Source organism: Schistocerca cancellata, unplaced genomic scaffold, assembly GCF_023864275.1.
Source record: "Schistocerca cancellata isolate TAMUIC-IGC-003103 unplaced genomic scaffold, iqSchCanc2.1 HiC_scaffold_1101, whole genome shotgun sequence".
NCBI lineage: Eukaryota > Metazoa > Arthropoda > Insecta > Orthoptera > Acrididae > Schistocerca > Schistocerca cancellata.
Genome location: NW_026047100.1, coordinates 530,659 through 554,342, shown reverse-complemented (window position 1 = coordinate 554,342; position 23,684 = coordinate 530,659). Strand labels below are relative to the sequence as shown.

Below are 23,684 nucleotides of genomic sequence, written 5' to 3'. Positions count from 1 at the left end.
GCCTTTTCGCTCCAAGAGCTGCATATTAAGCCCGTTGCGGTGTGGTGTTCCACTTACGACCACCGCCATTCTTTTTCATAGTATTTCCACATTCAACTGCTGTTTTCAACCTTCGGTCGCTAGCGCGGATGACACTCCTCATTCACATGACTTTCCCGCTCAGTTTTGTCTGACAGGGCAGGACTGAGATCGCGCCATTTTCAGTACCTTTCTGTTAACTCTCCAGCAGTTAGCTCCAATCATTGTTGGCTTTCAGTTACGAAAGATACATTGTCTATGAAACATTATTATACTCTGGAGGACACCAGTCGTCCGTACTAGCTCTGCTGCCACCATCTGAAACAAAGTAAGTCTTTATTACTTCATTACTTTCCTGGATTCAATCGATCTTTCATGTGCGTAAATTTGTACTTATTGAAACTGACTGCAGTTACCTTCCGTGTTACTCAGCATTCTCTTTATTTTTAAATTGTGGAAGAAATGTCAAAAGCAAAAAGAACCTCGGACAGAGTTTAGTAGAGATCCAGATGTACAACCTCGTTTAAAAAAGACAGAAATAGAAATTCTGAATTTGTTCTTGGATGAAAACATAATAAGCATTATCGCAACATTCACTAATATATCCATCAGTGAAGTTCGTGGTAACTTCTCTAGGGAAAGGGATGCTAAAGAAACAGATGCGATAGTTATCAGAGCTTTCATTGGTTTGTTATATCTGCATCGATCTTTGATATGTTCTAGGTAGAGTATATCGAAATTGTGGGATAACTCAAAGGGAAACGGACTTGAATCAAGTTGTTTATGCATAAGTCAAAACCGATTCAGATTTCTGTTGAGATGTCTTAGGTTTGATAATATCTGTGATAGAGGTCTTCGCAGAGAGACTGACAAGTTGGCTCCTATCAGAGAGGTACTTGAACTATTCACGAACAATTGCCAGAAAAATCCAAAAATATTTTTCACCTAGTGAATATCTTACTGTTGACGAACAGCTTTTGGCATTTAGAGGAAACTGCCCATTCCATTCAGTCAATAATCCCTAACAAACCAGCAAAGAAAGCGTTAAAAGTGTTTGCTTTGGTTCATGTAAAACCAGCTTATACTTTGAATTTAGAACCGTACGTCGGTAAGCAACCAGAGTTCAGGTGAATATATTGTTCTTCGAATGATCGAACTGTTTCAGACGTTAGAATATATTATACTGTGTACGAATATTAAATGTATTATATTTAGATTTAATAAAAAATCATAAAATCAGTCATGAAGACCGTTCAAAGTAAACAAATAGACCGCTTGCTTTGTGGATGACACTTGTCATCAGCGCGAGTGACCATGTAACGAATTTTCGCGCGAATAACGGAGGGTTAACGGCGAGTTGATATCTTTGGACACATCCATTGCTGTGAGCACAGTAGTGACATTTTGACCGGCTTGAAGGCGTCCAGCTGCTCGTCCACGATAGTAAGCTCTCAGATGATGTCTTGTAGACGTGTTGACGTACCACAGGGAATACCGAACTAATCGTATCCAGAACAAGCTTCGCCAAACACTTTGCCGCATGAACTGCCGAAGGCACAAAGAGCGTTCGTCCAAAAGCTTCGAAGCAGTTGACACGTTCCAGCCTCTAAATCTCTGTTTACTAAACTTGGCGGTGAGCTCTCTAGCAACTGTCGGTTGTTGTGTAGCAATTGACAGTCGTTTCTTAACAAGTGTCAGTTGTTCGTTGGAAACTGACAATCAGTGTAAGAGTGGCACAGATAATATTTTAAGCGCTTTAAAACAAGCGATAAATGGTGCAGCTGATGAGAGTTAGGTTGCCTGCCTTTGGGTGCATGAAGTTTATTCCAGGACTTTTTTTTGCCCACCCTCTAGTAACGGATTCGTTTGTAATTTCCGGCTCTATGATTTAGTTACTAGGTGTCTTTATAATTTTCCATACACTAGAGTGTATTACGGTTTATTAGCTGCTAATATCAGCTTACTATCTGTGACCCGCGGCTGCGCTCGTATGTCTGTTTTTATGATGAGAGATGGTGAGTAAGCCATTATACGTGAAAAAATGTCAGGGGCCCTCACGTATCTGCCTCTTCGGGTAATATAATTCGTGATGTGCGCCAGTCTTTTTCATTTTACTTAATGGGGTATCCTCTGTAATTTCTCAGAGTACAAGCTATCTCTACATTAAATTTCATCAAAATGCAGGGTGACCCAAAAGTCTGTTAATGTTTGAAAAAGGCACTGATTCGTGGAATAATGCAAGTACCAGGTAAAACTTGACACATGTGCCTGAAATGACACAGATGACTGAAACCAAAAACCGAGTGCAAAACCCGACCAACAAATGGCTCTGGATTGCAAAACGTCATTGACGCCACAGGTGAACACCTATTACGGCAGAATTTGGACTACCGAAAATCCAAGAACTGTCTTGGAAACCTCTTTGCATGAGGGGAAGGTCACAGTGTGGTATAGATTTCCCACATCAGTCGTTATCCGACCCTGTTTCTTCGAGGAAATGTTGGGTGCTGATTTTAAAACTATTGGCCTGGCGGGTGCGAGGTACGTCGATTTGCTACAGAATGGCATCGTCCATAGCCTGGCTGAGAAACACCTGCTGGAAGATGAAGGTTTCTCGGGTCTGCAGCCAGGTGGTACAGTTGATATATCGTGAGGTGTCCGGAAGTGTCATACTACCCATCTTCTGGCGAAACGTCGCCATATATCAACGCTGCCACCCGGCTGGATACCCGAGAAACCTTTATCAGCAGTATATGCCGGGAAAGCCTACCTGGTGGAAGGTACGAATTTTATGCACGATGCGTTCCGCGTCACATTGCTGCACGTGTAAAGGTCTGTTGTTCACGTAGCCTGGCGAGGATCGCGTGCTGAGCCACCCCTTCCGTCATAGTAGCGTTCCGAGGTCTCTAGACGTCAATCCGTGCGATTGTTGGTTGTGGAGTTATCTAAAGTCGCAAATCCTCCGCGATCGTCAAAAGTCATTAGCAGTTCTAAAGGACTACACCCGAGCGTAATTTCTCACCATACCTACCGACACACTGCCGGTGCTGTTCACAGCATTGTCCCTCAACTACAGGTATAGTTGAGGAGTGATGGCCAGCAAATTGAGCGTTTGTTATAATGGACGTCGCCTTTGCTAAAAACCAATCGTTATGCTAATTGTTGCTTTCTTATCAACTGAAGCATCATCTGTTGCTAATTTTGTGTACTTTCTTTGATTTCCATAAAATCCCATGTCATTTCAAGCGTTTGTGTCTATTTTTACCTCCATGACTACGTTATTCCGTGAAGTATTGAATTTTCGAATGTTAACAGAGTTTTGGATCACCTATATGTTCAGCTGTTTGGTCGTGAAATCGTAACAGACAAACAAACTTTGGGTTTTATAATACTAGTATGGATGAAGGCATGGATCATGTTCTCAATTTGTCCAGTACACTATTAGTCTTTTTGTCTGCAGCTGTGATCGAGTGTCCATGAACACTACTGCAAGTTAAGTCTTCCCCATAGTTCCGTCCGTAGTTTTCGGAATATCGATGTAAACAACATTCACAGTCGCTATATTGTATCAGTATAGTATTATCAAATTTTGAACATTAAACTGTACAGGGTGATTCTTATTAACGTTTAAAAACGCCCTAAGTGACGAAGTTGACGATCAGACAAGTAATGCAGTACAAGACACACGGGGTATCAAATGTCGGGAAATACTCTAAAAGTAGAGTAACGACGCATTTCGGAACATTATACTCATTTACGAGGCCTACGAGAAAGACAGTCTGTGGCGCGTGCGTCACGAAGGTAGGCTGAGCTCGCTCGCTCCCTCAACTCAGCAGAAAAGCTGCCTTTCTAAACCTGTTAACTCGTAACTGGGTGGGTATGTTCAAACGAGAATTGCATCTTCTTCTGAAATCCATTATTATGGAATTTTACTGTTATTAGTCCTACAGTGATAGAGAGTACGTAGGCGTACTAATAATTCTTTACGACTGTACTAGGGCACAATAAAATCAAAATCATGTCGAAATGATCATAAGCTGCATAAGGCACCACATCTTGCTTGAAACGAGTACTGTTAAGCAAAAGAGAGTAAATGTTACAAACAAGCCGTTATACCTTTTATGTCGAGAATTGATGTTAAAATTTGTTTTTGTAGTAACGCTAATCAGTAAGACTTCATACTAGCAGATTCCTGTAGAAGATGGAATTCTCGTTAGTATGTAGAGGCCCAGGTGCGAGTTAAAAGGTTTAGAAACGCATTTTGTATGCTGAGCTGAGCGAGCGAGCGAGTTAAGACCTGTCTTCGTGACGAACGCGCCGCGGCCTGTCTTTCTCGTGGGCCGCGACTCATTTACTTGTGACGAAGTGCGGTAAGTTTTGTTGTACTGTACTTTGCACATGTTCAACACTTCTCATCCACTTTTTCCGAATTTCCTGACATCTACGTCTGATACTAAATTACTTGTCCCAGCGTCATCTACGACGCTTCGGAGGTTTTTAAACATACTGTATGTGTAGAACCACATGTTATATTTACTAGAGAATTCTTGTCTGCAGTTGAACTTCCTGTTTCTGCTGAACATCATCCGTGTGCTGGTGGTCAAACTTCGGCAGAGTCGCACCAGCGAAATAGAGCAGGCCAGGTGAGTAAAACTAGCCAATATATGACACAACCAGCTGTTAGTAAAGTCCATCAAAATTTAATCGAATCTCATATGTGAATATGAGATTTGCTTCTACGGAACAGTTCTGTTTACTCTCTATTAATGTTATTTACTTTTTTGTAGTTGCAGTTGTTAGCATGTTTGATCTGCAATAGAATTTTAATTATACGGGTAATTGCATGAATGAAACGAAATTCAAATACTAGTACAGCTGTTTGCTATGATATTTACTCTGGCTTGTTGGTGCCAATAGAGTTGCAAAGGACCTCGTTTAGTGGGAAGGCGCTCAAATCGAGCCCTATATTAGAGAACGAAAAATGTAATCTACATCGCACGGTTAGAAACATTTAGAGAATATAATGGATGTTAATTTGTAGGTATAGACGAGAAACATTGCCAAGAACATCCTCCATAATATGAAAAGTCCACAGAATTTAGACTCGTCACGTTCGTAAGGAACTAATTATCGAGGTGAACCAGTGTTCAATGTTCCTTCGACGTTGACCGGTGTCCTCGTCTAGTAACAAAGATCATGAGAATCCATTGATTCGGTGGCAGTTAACAAATAGTGTTGCCATATCGTATTCTCGCTCTCCACCGGAAAGTGTCATGCACGACATCCGTCAAGAGTAAATCGAAATCTGCCGGCGCACGTAAGGTCTAAAAACTTCTGTTACTAATTTTAATTCTGTATCCCTTATGAGGCTGTGAAATTTTTTGTGGAGCAGATATGTGATTGCTAGCACCTCTTTCCCCGTTATAGTAGCGAGTTATTTTCGAAAGTTTTTTTTTCTACGAAGGTGTGAGTGCCTTCGATGCACGTTCTGTTGAATGTGTGATTTTATCCCGCCTCCATTTAACAGGATGGAGCCTACGCCGTGCTACAACTCTTTGAGTGCCGCAAAATCCCATTAGAGAGAAAGCAAAGAAATTTTTTACTACGTTTCTCGAAGAATTACTGTTGTAAGGAGTGAATTTTTCTAGTTATGATGACCTCCTGGCGGTTTGGGACCACGATTGTGTCTTGCTCCCTACATAAATTGGTTTAGGGACTGGTTTAGGAGGATGGAGATGTATATTCAATGTGAAAAAAATAACTTCGTAAAAATTAAATAGTACAGTTGTAATACAAAACGTTCCTAGTACCCTTTGTATCAAGTTGTTCTTTGAACACTGAATCTCGCTAAATATCGTGAAAAAACCCTGTTTTTAACTCTGTACAACATAAAACGTGCTCGCAGTTTTTAATATGGCAAACCATCAGCTGTATAATGCAATGATGACAGTGAAAATTTATGCAGTACGAGGACTCGACCCCTTATTTCCCACCTATCGCGAGTGGTCTCCTTCCCATTAGGCTACCCGAGCATGCTAGACCGAAACTTGCATTATATGTTGTCAACCATGTGTGTACAGCCTGCGCTCGTACTTCTGTTATGTACAGTCCTGTGCTTGGGAGACATTTTGATTGAAAGCCACTTGCTCGGTTTGGCTGATAAATACAGGCATTGCATCGTACTTCCCAACAACACAGACACTGCAGTATCATACCGACACTGAGCAACGTACCACTAAACAGTCTCACCTGTATGGGAATATACATGATGGACGTACAAGTGCTGGTTGTAGTCACATGGTTGATGACATATGGAAGTTTGGGCCTGGCCATAAAGCGGGCACGGTTAACTTAATGATAAAGCGACCACTAGCGATAAGTGGGAAATACGGGTTCGAGTCACAGTCCAGTACAAATTTTCATTGTCGTTATTACGTTAGACTGCTGATGGTTGTCCAGAAGCGTTCCATTGTACCTCTGAACAACACAGGCACTGCAGTATCGTAAAAAGTTACACCAGCAATTGATGTAACATGTTAACAGAAGTCAAAAAATAGGATAAATTGCTCCACATGTTTACCTGTATATCGTGACGAAAACATGGTATTCTGATACCTCCGCTGGGGCCCACATTTGTCGACTCACAGTGCCAGTGACCAGGAAGATGGGAAAGTCAGACGTCTTATGGCGAGCGCCAGAGATACATTCTGTAGAATGAGACTTTCACTGTGCAGCGGAGTGTGCGCTGATATGAAACTTTCTGGCAGATTAAAACTGTGTGCCGAACCGAGACCCGAACTCGGGAGCTTTGCCTTTCGCGGGAAATCTGCCAGGAAGTTTCATATCAGCCCACACTCCACTGCAGAGTGAAAATCTCATTCTGGAAACATCCCCCAGGCTGTGGCTAAGCCATGTCTTCGCAATATCCTTTCTTCCAGGAGTGCTAGTTCTGCAAGGTTCGCAGGAGAGCTTCTGTAAAGTTTGGAAGGTAGGAGACGTGGTACTGGCAGAAGTAAAGCTATGAGGAAGGGGCGTGAGTCGTGCTTGGGTAGCTCAGATGGTAGAGCACTTACCCGCGAAAGGCAAAGGTCCCGAGTTCTAGTCTGGATCCGGTACACAGTTTTAATCTGTCAGGAAGTTTCATGCATTCTGTAACCACTCAGGTGGTGGCTGTAGGATGCCCTCGCCTCGATTAAAACTGGACACATTGCAAAGAGCCTAGTGGACATTGATAAGATAGCCGGAAATTGATGGACCCCGGTAGCCATTGGTGCAGACCATAGACATAAAAGAGCTCAGAATTCACACAGGGAGGCGTGTGAGCCTAAACAACTACGGAAGATATATGCCTGCTTAAAACATATCAACAGATTGTATGACGAAGCACCAAGATGAGAATGTCCGGGCTTCATGCACGGTTAGCCGTTACAAAGAAGTCGAGTGTGGTTACTTTGACAGCAACTTAGAAATGCAGAGAAACATCCGACAATGTGCGATCAATGCTCGGAATAGCCATGACAGTGAAAGCAGGAGAAATACGCGAATTCTCGAGTCACACAGTATCCCACGCAAGCAAGGAGAGTACCATCTGTCACTGGGAGCCGTAGTCACGAGACGGCGATCAGCCGTTGGGCAGCATTGCAAATTTAGTCACCTGTAACAACTCCATGAGGAGAAAATTTCGAGGAGTTAGTGAGCTTAGGAGAGTGACGAGAAGGAAAGATGAGAGTCGGTGAGACAGCGCGGAAGCGAGAGGACATAGCCTACCATCCGCCTTCCGACACCATGATAACGATACTTCGGTTACGATAGCACACTGCGTGTGTTACTGGCCCTCTCTACACAGCCGCGGGCCATCTAAGACAGCTTCCGCCTCGCCATTGCACAGCTCCGACCTGACGGGTTGCCCAGATCAGCGCCTCCCTCCGTCATTACGATAAATGAATATAAAGAATGGTGAGATGATTCAGTCCCCCATATTCCCATTAATAAATTAGTAATCTCCACGCGTAGTCATTTCGGCCCTGTTGTTGTTGTTGTGGTCTTCAGTCCTGAGACTGCTTTGATGCAGCTCTCCATGCTAGTCTATCCTGTGCAAGCTTCTTCATCTCCCAATACGTACTGCAGCCTACATCCTTCTGAATCTGTTTAGTGTATTCATCTCTTGGTCCCCTCTACGATTTTTACCCTCCACGCTGCCCTCCAATACTAAATTGGTGATCCAATGATGCCTCAGTACATGTCCTACTTCTTGTCAAGTTGTGCCACAAACTCCTCTTCTCCCCAATCCTATTCAATACTTCCTCATTAGTTACGTGATCTACCTATCTAATCTTCAGCATTCTTCTGTAGCACCTCATTTCGAAAGCTTCAATTCTCTTCTTGTCCAAACTATTTATCGTCCATGTTTCACTTCGATACATGGCTACACTCCATACAAATACTTTCAGAAACGACTTCCTGACATTTAAATCTATACTCGATGTTAACAAATTTCTCTTCTTCAGAAACGCTTTCCTTGCCATTGCCAGTCTACATTTTATATCCTCTCTACTTCGACCATCATCAGTTACTCTGCTCCCCAAATAGCAAAACTCATTTACTACTTTAAGTGTCTCATTTCCTAATCTAATTCCCGCAGCATCTCACGACTTAATTCGACTACATTCCATTATCCTCGTTTTGCTTTAGTTGATGTTCATCTTATAGCCTCCTTTCAAGACACTGTCCATTCCGTTCAACTCCTCTTCCAAGTCCTTTGCTGTCTGTGACAGAATTACAATGTCATCGGCGAACCACAACATTTTTATTTCTTCTACATGGATTTTAATACTTACTCCGAATATTTCTTTGGTTTCGTTTACTGCTTGCTGAATATACAGATTGAATAACATCGGGGAGAGGCTACAACCCTGTCTCATTCCCTTCACAACCACTGCTTCCCTTTCATGTCCCCCGACTCTTATGACTGCCATCTGGTTTCTGTACAAATTGTAAATAGCCTTTCGTTCCCTGTATTTTACCCCTGCCACCTTCAGAATTTGAAAGAGATTATTCCGATCAACATTGTCAAAAGCTTTCTCCAAGTCTACAAATGCTAGAAACGTAGGTTTGCCTTTTCTTAATCTAGCTTCTAAGATAAGTCGTAGGGTCAGTATTGCCTCACGTGCTCCCATATTTCTACGGATTCCAAACTGATCTTCCCCCAGGTCTGCTTCTACCAGTTTTTCCATTCCTCTGTACAGAATTCACGTTAGTATTTTGCAGCCGTGACTTATTAAACTGACAGTTCGGTAATTTTCACATCTGTCAACGCCCTCTTTCTTTGGGAATTATTATATTCTTCTTTAAGTCTGAGGGTATTTCGCCTGTCTCATACATTTTGCTCACCAGATGGTAGAGTTTTGTCAGGACTGGTTCTCCCAAGGCTGTCAGTAGTTCTAATGGAATATTTTCTACTCCAGGGGCCTTGTTTCGACTTAGGTCTTTCAGTGCTCTATCAAATTCTTCACGCAGTATCATATCTGCCATTTCATCTTCATCTACATCCTCTTCCAATTCCATAATATTGTCCTCAAGAACATCGCCCTTGTATAGTCCCTCTACATACTCCTTCCACCTTTCTGCTTTCCCTTCTCTGCTTAGAACTGGGTTTCCATCTGTGCTCTTGATATTCATGCAAGTGGTTCTCCTTTCTCCAAAGATCTCTTTAATTTTCCTGTAGGCAGTATCTATCTCACCCCTAGTGACGTAAGCCTCCACATCCTTACAATTGCCCTCTAGCCATGCCTGCTTAACCATTTTGCACTTCCTGTCAATCTCATTTTTCAGACGTTTGTATTCCTTTTTGCCTGCTTCATTTACTGCATTTTTATATTTTCTCCTTTCGTCAATTAAATTCAGTATTTCTTCTGTCACCCAAGGATTTCTACTAGCCCTCGTCTTTTTACCTACTCTACCGCTGCTGCCTTCACCACTTCATCCCTCAGAGCTACCCATTCATCTTCTACTGTATTTCTTTCCCCCATTACTGTCAATTGTTCCCTTACGCTCTCCCTGATACTTTGTACAACCTCTGGTTTAGTCAGTTTGTCCAGATCCCATCTCCTTAGATTCCCACCTTTTTGCAGTTATTTTTAATCTACAGCTCATAGCCAATAGATTGTGGTCAGAGTCCTCATGTGCCCCTGGAAATGTCTTACAATTTAATACCTGGTTCCTAAATCTCTGCCCTACCATTATATAATCTATCTGATATCGTCTAGCATCTCCAGGGTTCTTCCATGTATACAACCTTCTTTTATGATTCTTGAACCAAGTGTTAGCTATGATTAAGTTATGCTCTGCGCAAAATTCTACCAGGTGGCTTCCTCTTTCATTTCTTAGTCCCAATCCATATTCACCTACTATGTTTCCTTCTCTCCCTTTTCCTACTCTCGAATTCCCATCACCCATGACTATAAAATTTTCGTCTCCCTTCACTACTTGAATAATTCCTTTTATCTCATCATAAATGTCATCAATTTCTTCGTCATCTGGAGAGCTACTTGGCATATAAACTTGTACTACTGTTGTAGGCGTGTACCTCGTGTCTGTCTTGGCCAAAATAATGCGTTCTCTATGTTGTTTGTAGTAGCTTACCCGAACTGCTATTTTTTTATTCATTATTAAACCTACTCCTGCATTACCCCTATTTGATTTTATATTTATAACCCTGTATTCACCTGACCAAAAATGTTGTTCCTCCTGCCACCGAACTTCGACACTGGACTCGCATTCGGGAGGACGGCAGTTCAATCCCGCGTCCAGCCATCCTGATTTAGGTTTTCCGTGATTTCCCTAAATCGCTCCAGGCAAATGCCGGGATGGTTCCTGTGAAAGGGCACGGCCGACTTCCTTCCCCGTCCTTCCTTAATTCTATGAGACCGATGACCTCACTGTCTGGTCTCCTTCCCCAAAACAACCAACCAACCTACCTGACTTCACTAATTCCCACTATATCTAACTTTAACCTATCCATTTCCCTTTTTAAATTTTCTAATCTTCCTGCCCGATTAAGGGATCTGACATTCCACGCTCCGATCCGTAGAACGCCAGTTTTCTTTCTCCTGATAACGACGTCCTCCTGAGTAGTCCCCGCCCGGAGATCCGAATGGGGGACTATTTTACCTCCGGAATATTTTACCCAAGTGGACGCCATCATCATTTATCCATACAGTAAAGCTGCATGCCCTCGAGAAAAATTACGGCCGTAGTTTCCCCTTGCTTTCAGCCGTTCGCAGTACCAGCACAGCAAGGCCGTTTTGGTTAGTGTTACAAGGCCAGCTCAGTCAATTATCCAGACTGTTGCCCCTGCAACTACTGAAAAGGCTGCTGCCCCTCTCCAGGAACCATATGTTTGTCTGGCCTCTCAACAGATACCCCTCCGTTGTGGTTGCACCTACGGTACGGCTATCTGTGTCGCTGAGGCACGCAAGCCTCCCCACCAATGGCAAGGTCTATGGTTCATGGGTGGTTCGGCCCTAAAATTTGTAATACTTTGTTTTGTTTTGTGTGTAAACGCTAATAAAATCAATGCTCTCCTTTCATGTTTTATTCACGTAAACAATCTGTTCGATTTGCTTATCAACCCCTTAATCGCTTAGCGTTTTGCTGTTTGAGTTTTCGTGATTATTGATACCGCTTAATCTCTGCCGCCCAACGCAGGGCAATATAGATACGTTGTAATCTGCATGTCAATTCATGCAAGAGATCAAAGAATTCTCAATTCACTACAGTCTGGTACCCAGTGTCGGTCCATTCCGTTATTAATCTTCATGTAATTTCACGTCAGATAGGAGAATTTTTCGGCTCACTACAAAATACACTGAAGCGAGAAAGAAACGCGTATAGGCATGCGTATTCAAATACAGAGATACGTAAACAGGCAGAATACGGCGCTACAGTCGGCAACGCCTATATAAGATAACAAGTGTCTGGCGCAGTTGTTAGATCCGTTATTGCTGTTACAACGTGATGTTACAGTCGGCGCACGAGCGATGGGACCCAGCGTCACCGAGGAAGTTATGAAGTGGGCAATTTTCCCGTACGACCATTTCACAAGCGTACCGGAATATGAGAAATTTGGTAAATCATCAAATCTCCGATATCGGTGCAGCCGGGTAAAGAAGAGAATCGTTCAACGTGGCAGCAGTGCAGCCGCCATCCACAAAGTGCTGCAGACTTCAATGCTGCGCCATCAACAGGTGTCTGCGTGTGAACCACTCAACGAAACATCATCGACGTGAGCTTTGGGAGCAGAAGGTGCACTCGTGTGCCCTTGATGACTGCACGACACAAAGATTTACGCCTAGCCTGGGCCCGTCAACGCCGACGTTTAATTGTTGATGACTGATAACATGTTGCCTGGTCGGACGAGGCTCATTTCAGGTTGTATCTGGAGGATGGACGTGTACGGGTATGGAGACGTGGACCCTGCATGTCAGGAGGGGACTGTTTAAGCTGGTGGAGTCCCGGTAATGAAGTGTGGCGTGTGCACTTGGGGCCCTTATACAATACGTCTAGATCTGACTATGACTCTGACAGGTGACACGTACGTAAATATCCTGTCTGATCACCTCCATCTAATCATGTCGATTCGGCAGTTCCAGTAAGACACCCCACTCGTCCAGAATTGCTACATAGTGGCTCCAGGAACACTCTTGGCAGTTCAAACACTTCCGCTGGCCACCAGACTCCCCAGACTTTATGAGCATATCTGGGATGCTGTACTACGTGCTGTTGAGAAAGACCTCCACCCCCTCGAACTTTTACGGATTTAGAAACAGACCTCCAGGATTGAGGGTGTCAGTTCCCTCGAGCACTACTTCAGACATTAGTCTAGTTTATGCCAAGTGGTGTAGCGGCACTTAGGCCAATGTGCCAGTTTCTTTGACTCCTCAGACTATATCATTACAAGCAATGCATTACAGTCTGATAAGAAGAGTGATATCCAACCTACAACACTAAAAGGGAAGTGACCTTTTGCACCCTTTATTAAAGCTGTTGGCGGCTCAGAAAACAATTCAATATCCGTCAATAAAAAATTCTTGATCATTTTTCCAATGACATAAGATGTCTGACTGGTGGCAAAGCAAGTTTTAAATCTAGACTAACATCAGTTCTTCTACAGATCACTGTATATTGCATAGTCAAATCTTTATTTACAAGCTGGTGGCATGTGATAAAACACATCGTTTTAAATTTGGTTACTTGAGTAGGACTAAAGAATAATGTTGTCTACAATATTAAGGAAAGATAGAGAAAAGATAGATGCTGTTGACATTCCAACCTGGGCTTCGTTTGGTTGTTGATGTTAAAGGTAATCATGTAAACGTGTCCTGTGAACTAACTCGTCCTTCGTCCCCTCGAAAAAAAAAAAAGAACAGAAAGAAAAAGTACAGTTATTCTCTGGAACTCTAGCTAGCTAACTGACTAACTTAATAACTTTCCTGGGCAGTACGTCAGCAGGGTATTAGACTTCTCCTTAACAACAAACGAGTTGGGACTCAAGTGGAGGTAATACTGACGTTCCCAAGGGATTTTTGTAGTTCACCCAGATTTTATTTAACCCCTGGAGCTGTTACTGAATAGACTGTATCCTTTTTGAGTTTTCAGAGAATGAAACATAGACACACACTGGGAAATTGGAAAAAAATTTACAGGGTAGCCAGTAAAACGGGCAGTTTGGAGATGGCCTTGACAACTGGAATGTGAGTGGTGGGGGTAATGATGGACGGCTCCGTTCTACCTGCACGTCCCGCCATTTAGTTGCGATTGATCGTTGGATGGGTGAACATCGTAGCTACGCGGTAAAAGCATATTATATGAATGGTGCGAGTTTGGTGAAAACGCGACGTGCTTTTCGACGCCATTTCAACATATCACGCAACAGGCCTGTTCCCTCGGATAAGGCAATTCGTTCGTGGATAGACAACCTTGAACAAACTGGATCAATGTCTAAAAAACGAGGGGGTAGTGCAAAAACCGTTCGAACCCTTCCAGATATCGCTGCTGTTTAACAGGCAATGCTCAAAAGTCCACGCCGATCTGCCAAACAACATGCTCTACGTCTTGGAATAAGTAACACTTCGGTCAGAAGGATTCTTCGTCAAGATTTACATTTTCACCCGTACAAACTACAGATTGTGCAATCTCTCAAACCAAGAGACTATCAGAAATGATTACAATTTTGTGAGGAAATGGCCAGAAGACTTGAAGAAAATGGCGGCCAAGTAAACCACATGCGGATGAGCGATGAGGCGCATTTCCACCTCTCTGGTTTTGTTAATAAACAAAAGTTCAGATACTGGTCGGAGGAAAACCCTGGCGCACTTCATGAAACGCCTCTTCATGCTCAAAAAGTGACGGTTCGGTGCGCAATGTCGGCAAGAGGAATCATAGGCCCATTTTTCTTCGAGGATATGCATGGAAGTGCTGTGACTGTTATCTCTGTGCGTTACGTTGCGATGATCCAGAACTCTCTTACGTCAGAGCTCGCCCGTTTTCCAGTGAATGAACATACAACGTTCCAACAAGATGGGGCAGCAAGCCACACTGCAAGAGTTGCCATGAGTGCTGTGAATGCTTTGTTTCCAGGCGGCGTCATTTCCAGAAACGGGGATATCCCTTGGCCCCCTCGCTCTCCAGATTTGACAACCTGCGACTTTTTTCTGTGGGGTTACTTAAAAAAACGAGTTTTTCACAACGATCCACCCAGAACTATCCCAGCCCTAAAACAACGAATTCGGGACGAAACTGAAGGAATACGAGTCAATATGCTGCAAAATGTCATGGGAAACTTCCAGGTGCGGCTGCAGAAGTGCATTGATTCCAATGGAGGACATTTGGCAGATGTTATATTAAAAAAATAATTTTTTCACTTATTGTACAGTAAATAGCTACCTTTGTTCTTTATATTTATAACCATTACATTAAAGAATTGGTTACTTATTTAAATCTTCCCGTTTCACTGGCTAACCCTGTACGACAAAACGGACTGGGATATGCGGTGAACCTTCGCAATTGTGAGAGAAGAGCACACTGGTAGCGCATGTGATATGCAAGGTTCTTTCGTTGACGATAATGTCGCCTGAATATGTCTCAAACACCAACGTAATATGAATGTATTGAACGAAGCTTTGAAATCGCTCACTGGCTACTGCAGACGGTAAGCTCTCAGATTATCATATTTGAAATATCGTGTTTATCTCCGAAATCCGCTTAGATTATATCTATCCTTACAGAGAGAAAGTTGGAAATAAGCGGCAAGCAGAAAGAGTTTTTCCAAACGCTCACCTACTTTGAATCTAGCAAAGGGGGAATCAGTCGAACTACTGCTCGTGTCTCGGTGGTGGCTTTTAAATCTCAGTGCAACGGCAGTATTCATTTCGAAGTTTTAATCACTGCTAATCGAGCAACCCACATTCAGTAAGCTAGCAGTCCTGTTACTTGCTGGGAAACTGAGCAGTCTCCGTCGGATTTTATTCTTGCTTTTACCGTCTGTTGACTGGGAAGAGCTCGAAATACACTCCTGGAAATTGAAATAAGAACACCGTGAATTCATTGTCCCAGGAAGGGGAAACTTTATTGACACATTCCTGGGTTCAGATACATCACATGATCACACTGACAGAACCACAGGCACATAGACACAGGCAACAGAGCATGCACAATGTCGGCACTAGTACATTGTATATCCAACTTTCGCAGCAATGCAGGCTGCTATTCTCCCATGGAGACGATCGTAGAGATGCTGGATGTCGTCCTGTGGAACGGCTTGCCATGCCATCTCCACCTGGCGCCTCAGTTGGACCAGCGTTCGTGCTGGACGTGCAGACCGCGTGAGACGACGCTTCATCCAGTCCCAAACATGCTCAATGGGGGACAGATCCGGAGATCTTGCTGGCCAGGGTAGTTGACTTACACCTTCTAGAGCACGTTGGGTGGCACGGGATACATGCGGACGTGCATTGTCCTGTTGGAACAGCAAGTTCCCTTGCCGGTCTAGGAATGGTAGAACGATGGGTTCGATGACGGTTTGGATGTACCGTGCACTATTCAGTGTCCCCTCGACGATCACCAGTGGTGTACGGCCAGTGTAGGAGATCGCTCCCCACACCATGATTCCGGGTGTTGGCCCTGTGTGCCTCGGTCGTATGCAGTCCTGATTGTGGCGCTCACCTGCACGGCGCCAAACACGCATACGACCATCATTGGCACCAAGGCAGAAGCGACTCTCATCGCTGAAGACGACACGTCTCCATTCGTCCCTCCATTCACGCCTGTCGCGACACAACTGGAGGCGAGCTGCACGATGTTGGGGCGTGAGCGGAAGACGGCCTAACGGTGTGCGGGACCGTAGCCCAGCTTCATGGAGACGGTTGCGAATGGTCCTCGCCGATACCCCAGGAGCAACAGTGTCCCTAATTTGCTGGGAAGTGGCGGTGCGGTCCCCTACGGCACTGCGTAGGATCCTACGGTCTTGGCGTGCATCCGCGCGTCGCTGCGGTGCGGTCCCAGGTCGACGGGCACGTGCACCTTCCGCCGACCACTGGCGACAACATCGATGTACTGTGGAGACCTCACGCCCCACGTGTTGAGCAATTCGGCGGTACGTCCCCCCGGCCTCCCGCATGCCCACTATACGCCCTCGCTCAAAGTCCGTCAATGCACATACGGTTCACGTCCACGCTGTCGCGGCATGCTACCAGTGTTAAAGACTGCGATGGAGCTCCGTATGCCACGGCAAACTGGCTGACACTGACGGCGGCGGTGCACAAATGCTGCGCAGCTAGCGCCATTCGATTGCCAACACCGCGGTTCCTGGTGTGTCCGCTGTGCCGTGCGTGTGATCATTGCTTGTACAGCCCTATCGCAGTGTCCGGAGCAAGTATGGTGGGTCTGACACACCGGTGTCAATGTGATCTTTTTTCCATTTCCAGGAGTGTAGTTTTGCCAATGCTCATGGTAACTGCCAAGATTATAGCACCCTTGTATGTGTATTTAAATGAAGTGAAAACCAAACCTGAAACAAATTAAGTCAAAAAATATCATTGTACAGGGAATGCTGCAGTAATCAAAAATAGTCTGTAGCTTTATTAGAGTAGTTGCCCGTATGGTGTTAATAAGCGCCGTTGAACTACCTGTAAGTTTGAGAAAGAAGTTGTAATTAATTACACATATTTTGGAAATGACGCTGACGTTCTCTTGTCCACGCGAAATGTAACAGATGGGTGGCCTATCTACAATTCCATTATTAAAATCTTTGTTCGACCCATGACTGGGATATATGTCAGTGCAGCGTTATTTTTTGACGAAGCAACGCCGAGATAAGCAGTGCTGATGCCAGCTTACGCAATTACGGCATACACTAATGACGTGTGTTCAATCGTTATTAAAGTACAGACACTTTCATCTGACTTGAACTTAAAAGCAATATAAACTTGACGACATTACTGATAGATATTACACTGTGTGATCCAAAGTATCCTGACACCCTCAAAAACATACGTTTCTCATATTAGATGCATTGTGCTGCCACCTGCTGCCAGGCACTCCGTATCAGCGACCTCAGTACTCATTAGATATCGTGAGAGAGCAGAATGGGACGCTCCGCGCAATACAAGGACTGCCGCGCAGGTAGCCGCGCGGTCAGGGGCGTCTTGTCACGTTGCGCGCGGCTCTCCCCGTTTGAGGCTCGAGTCCTCCCTCGGACGTGTGTGTGTGTGTGTGTGTGTGTGTTGTCCTTAGCGTAAGTTAGTTTAAGTTACCATAAGACCATACCACAAATTTACAAATTTATGAACTCACGGACTTCAAACGTGGTCAGGTGATTGAATGTCAGCTGTGTCATACGTCTGTACGCGAGATTTTTACACTGCTAAACATCCCTAGGTCCACTGTTTCCGAAGTGATAGCACAAAAGCGTACAGGCCGACCTCGTCTGTTGACTGACGGAGACCGCCGACGCGTGAAGCGGGTCGTGATGTGTAACAGGCAAACATCTGTCCAGACCACCACACAGGAATTCCAAACTGCATCAAGATCCACTACAAGTACTAGGACAGTTAGGCGGGAGGTGAGAAAAGTTCGATATCGTGGTCGAGTGGCTGCTCATAAGCCACACATCACGCCAGTAAATGCCGAACGACGCCTCGCTTGGTGTAAGGAGGGTAAACATTGGACGATTGAACAGTGGAAAAAGAGTTGTGTTGAGTGACGAATGACGGTACACATCGTGGCGATCCGATGACAGGTCGTGGCTATGGCGAATGGCCGGTGAACGTCATCTGCCAGCGCATGTAGTGCCAAAAGTAAAATTCGGAGTTGGTGGTATTATGGTGCGGACGTGTTTTTCATGGAGGAGGGTTACACCCCTTGTTGTTTTTTGTGGCGCTATCACAGCACAGGCCTACGTTGGCGTTTTAAGCACCTTCTTGCTTCCCACTGTTGATGAGCATGTCGGGGATGGGGATTGCATGTTTCAACACGATCGAGCACCTGTTCATAATGCACGGCCTGTGACGGAGTCATTACACGACATTAACATCCCTGTAATGGACTCGCCTGCGCCGGCCACGTTGGCCGTGCGGTTCTAGGCGCTTCAGTGTGCAACCGCGCGATCGCTACGGTCGCAGGTTTGAATCCTGCCTCGGGCATGGATGAGTGTGATGTCCTTAGGTTAGTTAGGTTTATGTAGTTCTCAGTTCTAGGAGACTGGTGACCTCAGATGTTAAATCCAATAGTGCTCAGAGCCATTTGAACCATGTGTCTGGCCTGAACAGAGTCTGGACATTAATTCTATAGAACACCTTTGGGACGTTAGGGAACGCCGATTCCGTACCAGGCCTTACCGACCGACATCGATACCCCTCTGTCCTCAGTGCAGAACTCCGTGAAGAAAGGGCTGCCATTCTCAAATAAACTTTCCAGCACCTGATTGAACGTATTCCTGCTAGAGTGGAAGCTGTCATGAAGGCTAAGGGTGGGCCAACACCAAACTGAATTCCAGCATTACCGATGCAGGGCGCCACGAACTTGTGAGTTATTTTCACCCAGGTGTCCGGATACTTTTGATCACATTGCATATCTGTGGCGTATTTGTTTTACTGGGCCTTTAGTTGATGAAGAGAAGGCGCAAAATATTTCTTTTATTTTTTTTGGAACCGTCAAACTAGGATGTCTCGCTAGTACAGGCTGTTTAAATAGTATACATCCCATTCCACAAGACTATTTGTATCAGTAAATGCAGTGCACACCATGCATAATGCACGGTGTGCACTTCACTATCACAGTTGCAGGTTGACTGTACAACGGCTTCTTGTGACAACAAAAATTGATTTCCGTACTTCATATAATTGTTGACCGAATTTAAAAATTTGAAACGCTGTCGTAATCTTCCCGTGAGGACATACAGTCTTACATTACAAGTTCAAGAAAAAAAGCCGAACACTAAAGTACAAAACTGTAAATGTGTTGGGGTTAATGTTAATTCACGGCGCTCAAATTACCCAGACCTGTTTCATCCATTGTTTCAGAATAGGAGCAGTTGGCGACATTCAACAAACTTTACACGTAATTTTACTCCCCAGGCTAAATAATGAAAGGAAGGTGGTTTACAGATTACTACATTTTGGCTATACCATTTCAGCATCTACCATGACGTCTTAACTTATTCCTTTTTCACTGCTATCACTACAGTATCCACAAATAACAGTGGATGTACCTACAAACATACAACCTAAGCAAAAAAAAAAAAAAAGCCGCACTACTTAGGAATTCTCTGAATGCGACAGAACTCGGAAGATATAATTTACATACACAGATAAGGAATGGTTCAAGTTTGAGATGGAAATGTCGTGTGACTAGGGCCTCCCGTCGGTTAGACCGTTCGCCGGGTGCAAGTCCTTCGATTTGATGCCACTTCGACGACTTGCGCATCAATGGGGATGAAATGATGGTGATTAGAACAAGATAACTCCGAGTCCCTGAGCGAAGAAAATCTCCGACCCAGCCGGGAATCGAACCCGGGCCCTGAAGATTGACAATACGTCGCGCTGACCACTCAGCTACCGGGGGCGGGCAGTTTGAGTTAAACTGGATGATTTGTACAAAGAAAGAGCATTACAAATTGAGCAAACCGTTAACGCGTTGGTCCACCAATGTGCCAACTAGACATAATTTGGCACGTTATGCCACAGGAGGATATCTAGCAGCTCTATCAATCAATGTCAAGCCAAATAACTGTATGGCATTGATTGACAGAGTTGTTGTATGTCCTTGTGAGAGATATCGTGATAAAATTATGTACTACTGGCGCGTTACAACGTTGTAACCCCGGGCTGGGTGCAGGGTATTGTAGATAAGGATCCAAACATTCCCAATTGGAAAGAGAATCGGCAGCATTGCTCGCCAAGTCAGGCTTTCGCATGCGCGAGCAGAAGCAGTAAAAACTCTCACCGTGTGCGGGCAGGCATTGTCTTGCTGAAATGTAAGCCCGGGATGGCTTGCTATGAAGGGCAACAAAACGAAGCGTAGATTATCGTCGACGTACCGCTGCGCTATAAGGTTACGGTGGATGACAACCAAAGGGATTGTGCTATGAAAGGATATGGCAGATCATACCATTACTCCCAGTTATCTGGTCGTGCGGCAGGCGACACTCAGATTGCTATCCGTCTGGAGTGTCTCCCGGCACGTCTTCGGCCTGATGTCTCACTGACTGGAGTAGAACTGTTTTCATTGATGAGTCCCGCTTCTCACAGAGCCCCTAAGTTTGGTGACGGTAACAACGACTTGAGAGAGTACCGCACCACAGCAGATACCCCGCCCTCGAAACACTCATAGCGCATCAGCTGTATCGTTCGGCAGTACAAACTATGTCGAGTTCCGCAAGGGACCGCAGCTACCCACCCAAGGGAATCACGTCTGTGGATAGCGATTGGTCGGCGCCCCTTAGATACCGGAGAACTGATCTGCGGCGGTCAGTTCTGTTCAGGGGGCCGAGTCAAGTATAGTGTCCAGTTACAGCCGAGTCTACAAGCTGCAGCGTTCGCACGTCGTCAGCCGAGACTCAGGCTTCACAGGCATTGTAGGCCAACGCTAGAATCTACGTAGGCAACACCCAGAATCACAGTGACAGGGATTTGACATTTTATAGGGCTTATAATAATTTCAACCGCCAAAACGTCTAAATCTGCTGGACATTTCACAAGAAAAAGCATCATTTAAGTTGAGTGTATCTTTATATTTACTGAATACCTTTTTATAACTAGCTGTGCCAGCCCATGAACCATGGACCTTGCCGTTGGTGGGAGACTTGCGTGCCTCAACGATACAGATAGCCGTCCCGTAGGTGCAACCACAACGGAGGGGTCTCTGTTGAGAGGCCAGACCAACATGTGGTTCCTGAAGAGAGGCAGCAGCCTTCTCAGTAGTTGCAGGGACAACAGTCTCGATGACTGACTGATCTGGCCCTTTAACACTAACCAAAACGGCCTTGTTGTTGTGGTACTGCGAACAGCTGAAAGCTAGGGGAAACTACGGCCGTATGTATCCCGAGGGCATGGAGCTTTACTGTATAATTAAATTGTGATGGCGTCCTCTTGGGTAAAATATTCCGGAGGTAAAATAGTCCCCAATTCGGATCTCCGGGCGGGGACTACTCAAGAGGACATCGTCATCAGGAGAAAGAAAACTGGCGTTCTACGGATCGGAGCGTGGAATGTCAGATCCCTTAATCGGGCAGGTAGGTTAGAAAATTTAAAAGGGAAAATGGATAGGTTCAAGTTAGATATAGTAGGAATTAGTGAAGTTCGGTGGCAGGAGGACCTAGACTTTTGGTCAGGTGCATACAGGGTTATAAATACAAAATCAAATAGGGGTAATACAAGAGTAAGTTTAATAATGAATAAAAAAACAGCATAGTGAACGCATTATTGTGGCCAAGATAGATACTAAGCCCACGCCTACTATAGTAGTACAATTTTATACGCCAACTAGCTCTTCAGATGATGTAGAAATTGATGAAATGTGTGATGAGATAAAAGAAACTATTCAGGTAGGGAAGGGAGATGAACATTTAATAGTAATGGGTGACTGGAATTCGCCAGTAGGAAAAGGAAGAGAAGGAAACGTAGTTGGTTAATATGGACTGGGGCTAAGAAATGAAAGAGGAAGCCGCCGGGTAAAATTTTGCGCAGAGCATAACTTAATCGTAGCTAACACATGGTTCAAGAATCATGAAATAAGGTTGTAAACATTAGAGATCACTGGAGATACTAAATGGTTTCAGATAGATTATATAATGGTAAGACAGAGAATTAGGAACCAGATTTTAAATTGTAAGACATTTCCAGGAGCAGAGGTGGACTCTGACCACAATCTATTGGTTATGAGCTGTAGATTAAAACTGAAGAAACTGCTAAAAGGTGGGAATTTAAGGAGATGGGACCTGGATAAACTGAAAGAACCAGAGGGTGTACAGAGTTTCATGGGGAGCATAAGGGAACAATTGACAAGAATGGGGGAAAGAAACACAGGAGAAGAAGAATGGGTAGCTTTGAGGAATGAAATTGGGAAGGCAGCAGAGGATCAAGTAGGTAAAAAGACGAGGGCTAGTAGAAATCCTTGGGTAACAGAAGAGACACTGAATTTAATTGATGAAAGGAGAAAATACAAAAGTGCAGCAAGTGAAGCAGGCAAAAAGGAATACAAACGTCTCAAAAATGAGATCGACAAGAAGTGCGAATGGCTAAGCAGGGATGGCTAGAGGACAAATGTAAGGATGTAGAGGCTTATCTCATGAGGGGTAAGATAGATACTGCCTACAGGAAAATTTTAGAGACCTTTGGAGAAAGGAGAACCACTTGCATGTATATCAAGAGCACAGATGGAAACCCAGTTCTAAGCAGAGAAGGGAAAGCAGAAAGGTGGGTCCGCAGCTAGTGGTCGTGCGGTAGCGTTCTCGCTTCCCGCGCCCGGCTTCCCGGGTTCGATTCCCAGCGGGGTCAGGGATTTCCTCTGCCTCGTGATGACTGGGTGTTGTGTGCTGTACTTCGGTTAGTTAGGTTTAAGTAGTTCTAAGTTCTAGGGGACTGATGACCATAGATGTTAAGTCCCATAGTGCTCAGAGCCGAGCAGAAAGGTGGAAGGAGTATATAGAGGTTCTGTACAAGGGCGACGTACTTGAGGACAATATTCTGGAAATGCAAGAGAATGTAGATGAAGACGAAATGGGAGATACAATACTGCGTGAAGAGTTTGACAGAGCACTGAGATACCTGAGTCGAAACAAGGCCCCGGGAGTAGACAACATTCCATTACAACTACCGACAGCCTTGGGAGAGCCAGTCCTGACAAAACTCTACCATCTGCAGAGCAAGATGTATGAGACAGGCGAAATTCCCTCAGACTTCAAGAAGAATATAATAATTCCAATCCCAAAGAAAGCAGGTCTTGACAGATCTGAAAATTATCTAACTACCAGTTTAATAAGTCACAGCTGCAAAATACTAACGTGAATTCTGTACAGGCGAATGGAAAAACTGGTAGAGCTGATCTCGGGGAAGATCAGTTTGGATTCCGTAGAAATGTTGGAACACTTGAGGCAATACTGACAATCCGAC

The 23,684-nt window shown here is 44.5% G+C and overlaps 1 protein-coding gene across 1 annotated transcript in view; it reads left to right on the top strand.

The window, feature by feature from the left end:
* LOC126155889 (PDF receptor-like) overlaps nt 1-23,684 on the top strand; it is a 287,262-nt gene that overhangs the window by 228,187 nt on the left and 35,391 nt on the right. Inside the window, exon 9 of the mRNA XM_049916260.1 lies at nt 4,576-4,661. Within this exon, the coding sequence (XP_049772217.1) occupies nt 4,576-4,661 (86 nt within the window). The remainder of the gene's footprint in view (nt 1-4,575; nt 4,662-23,684) is intronic.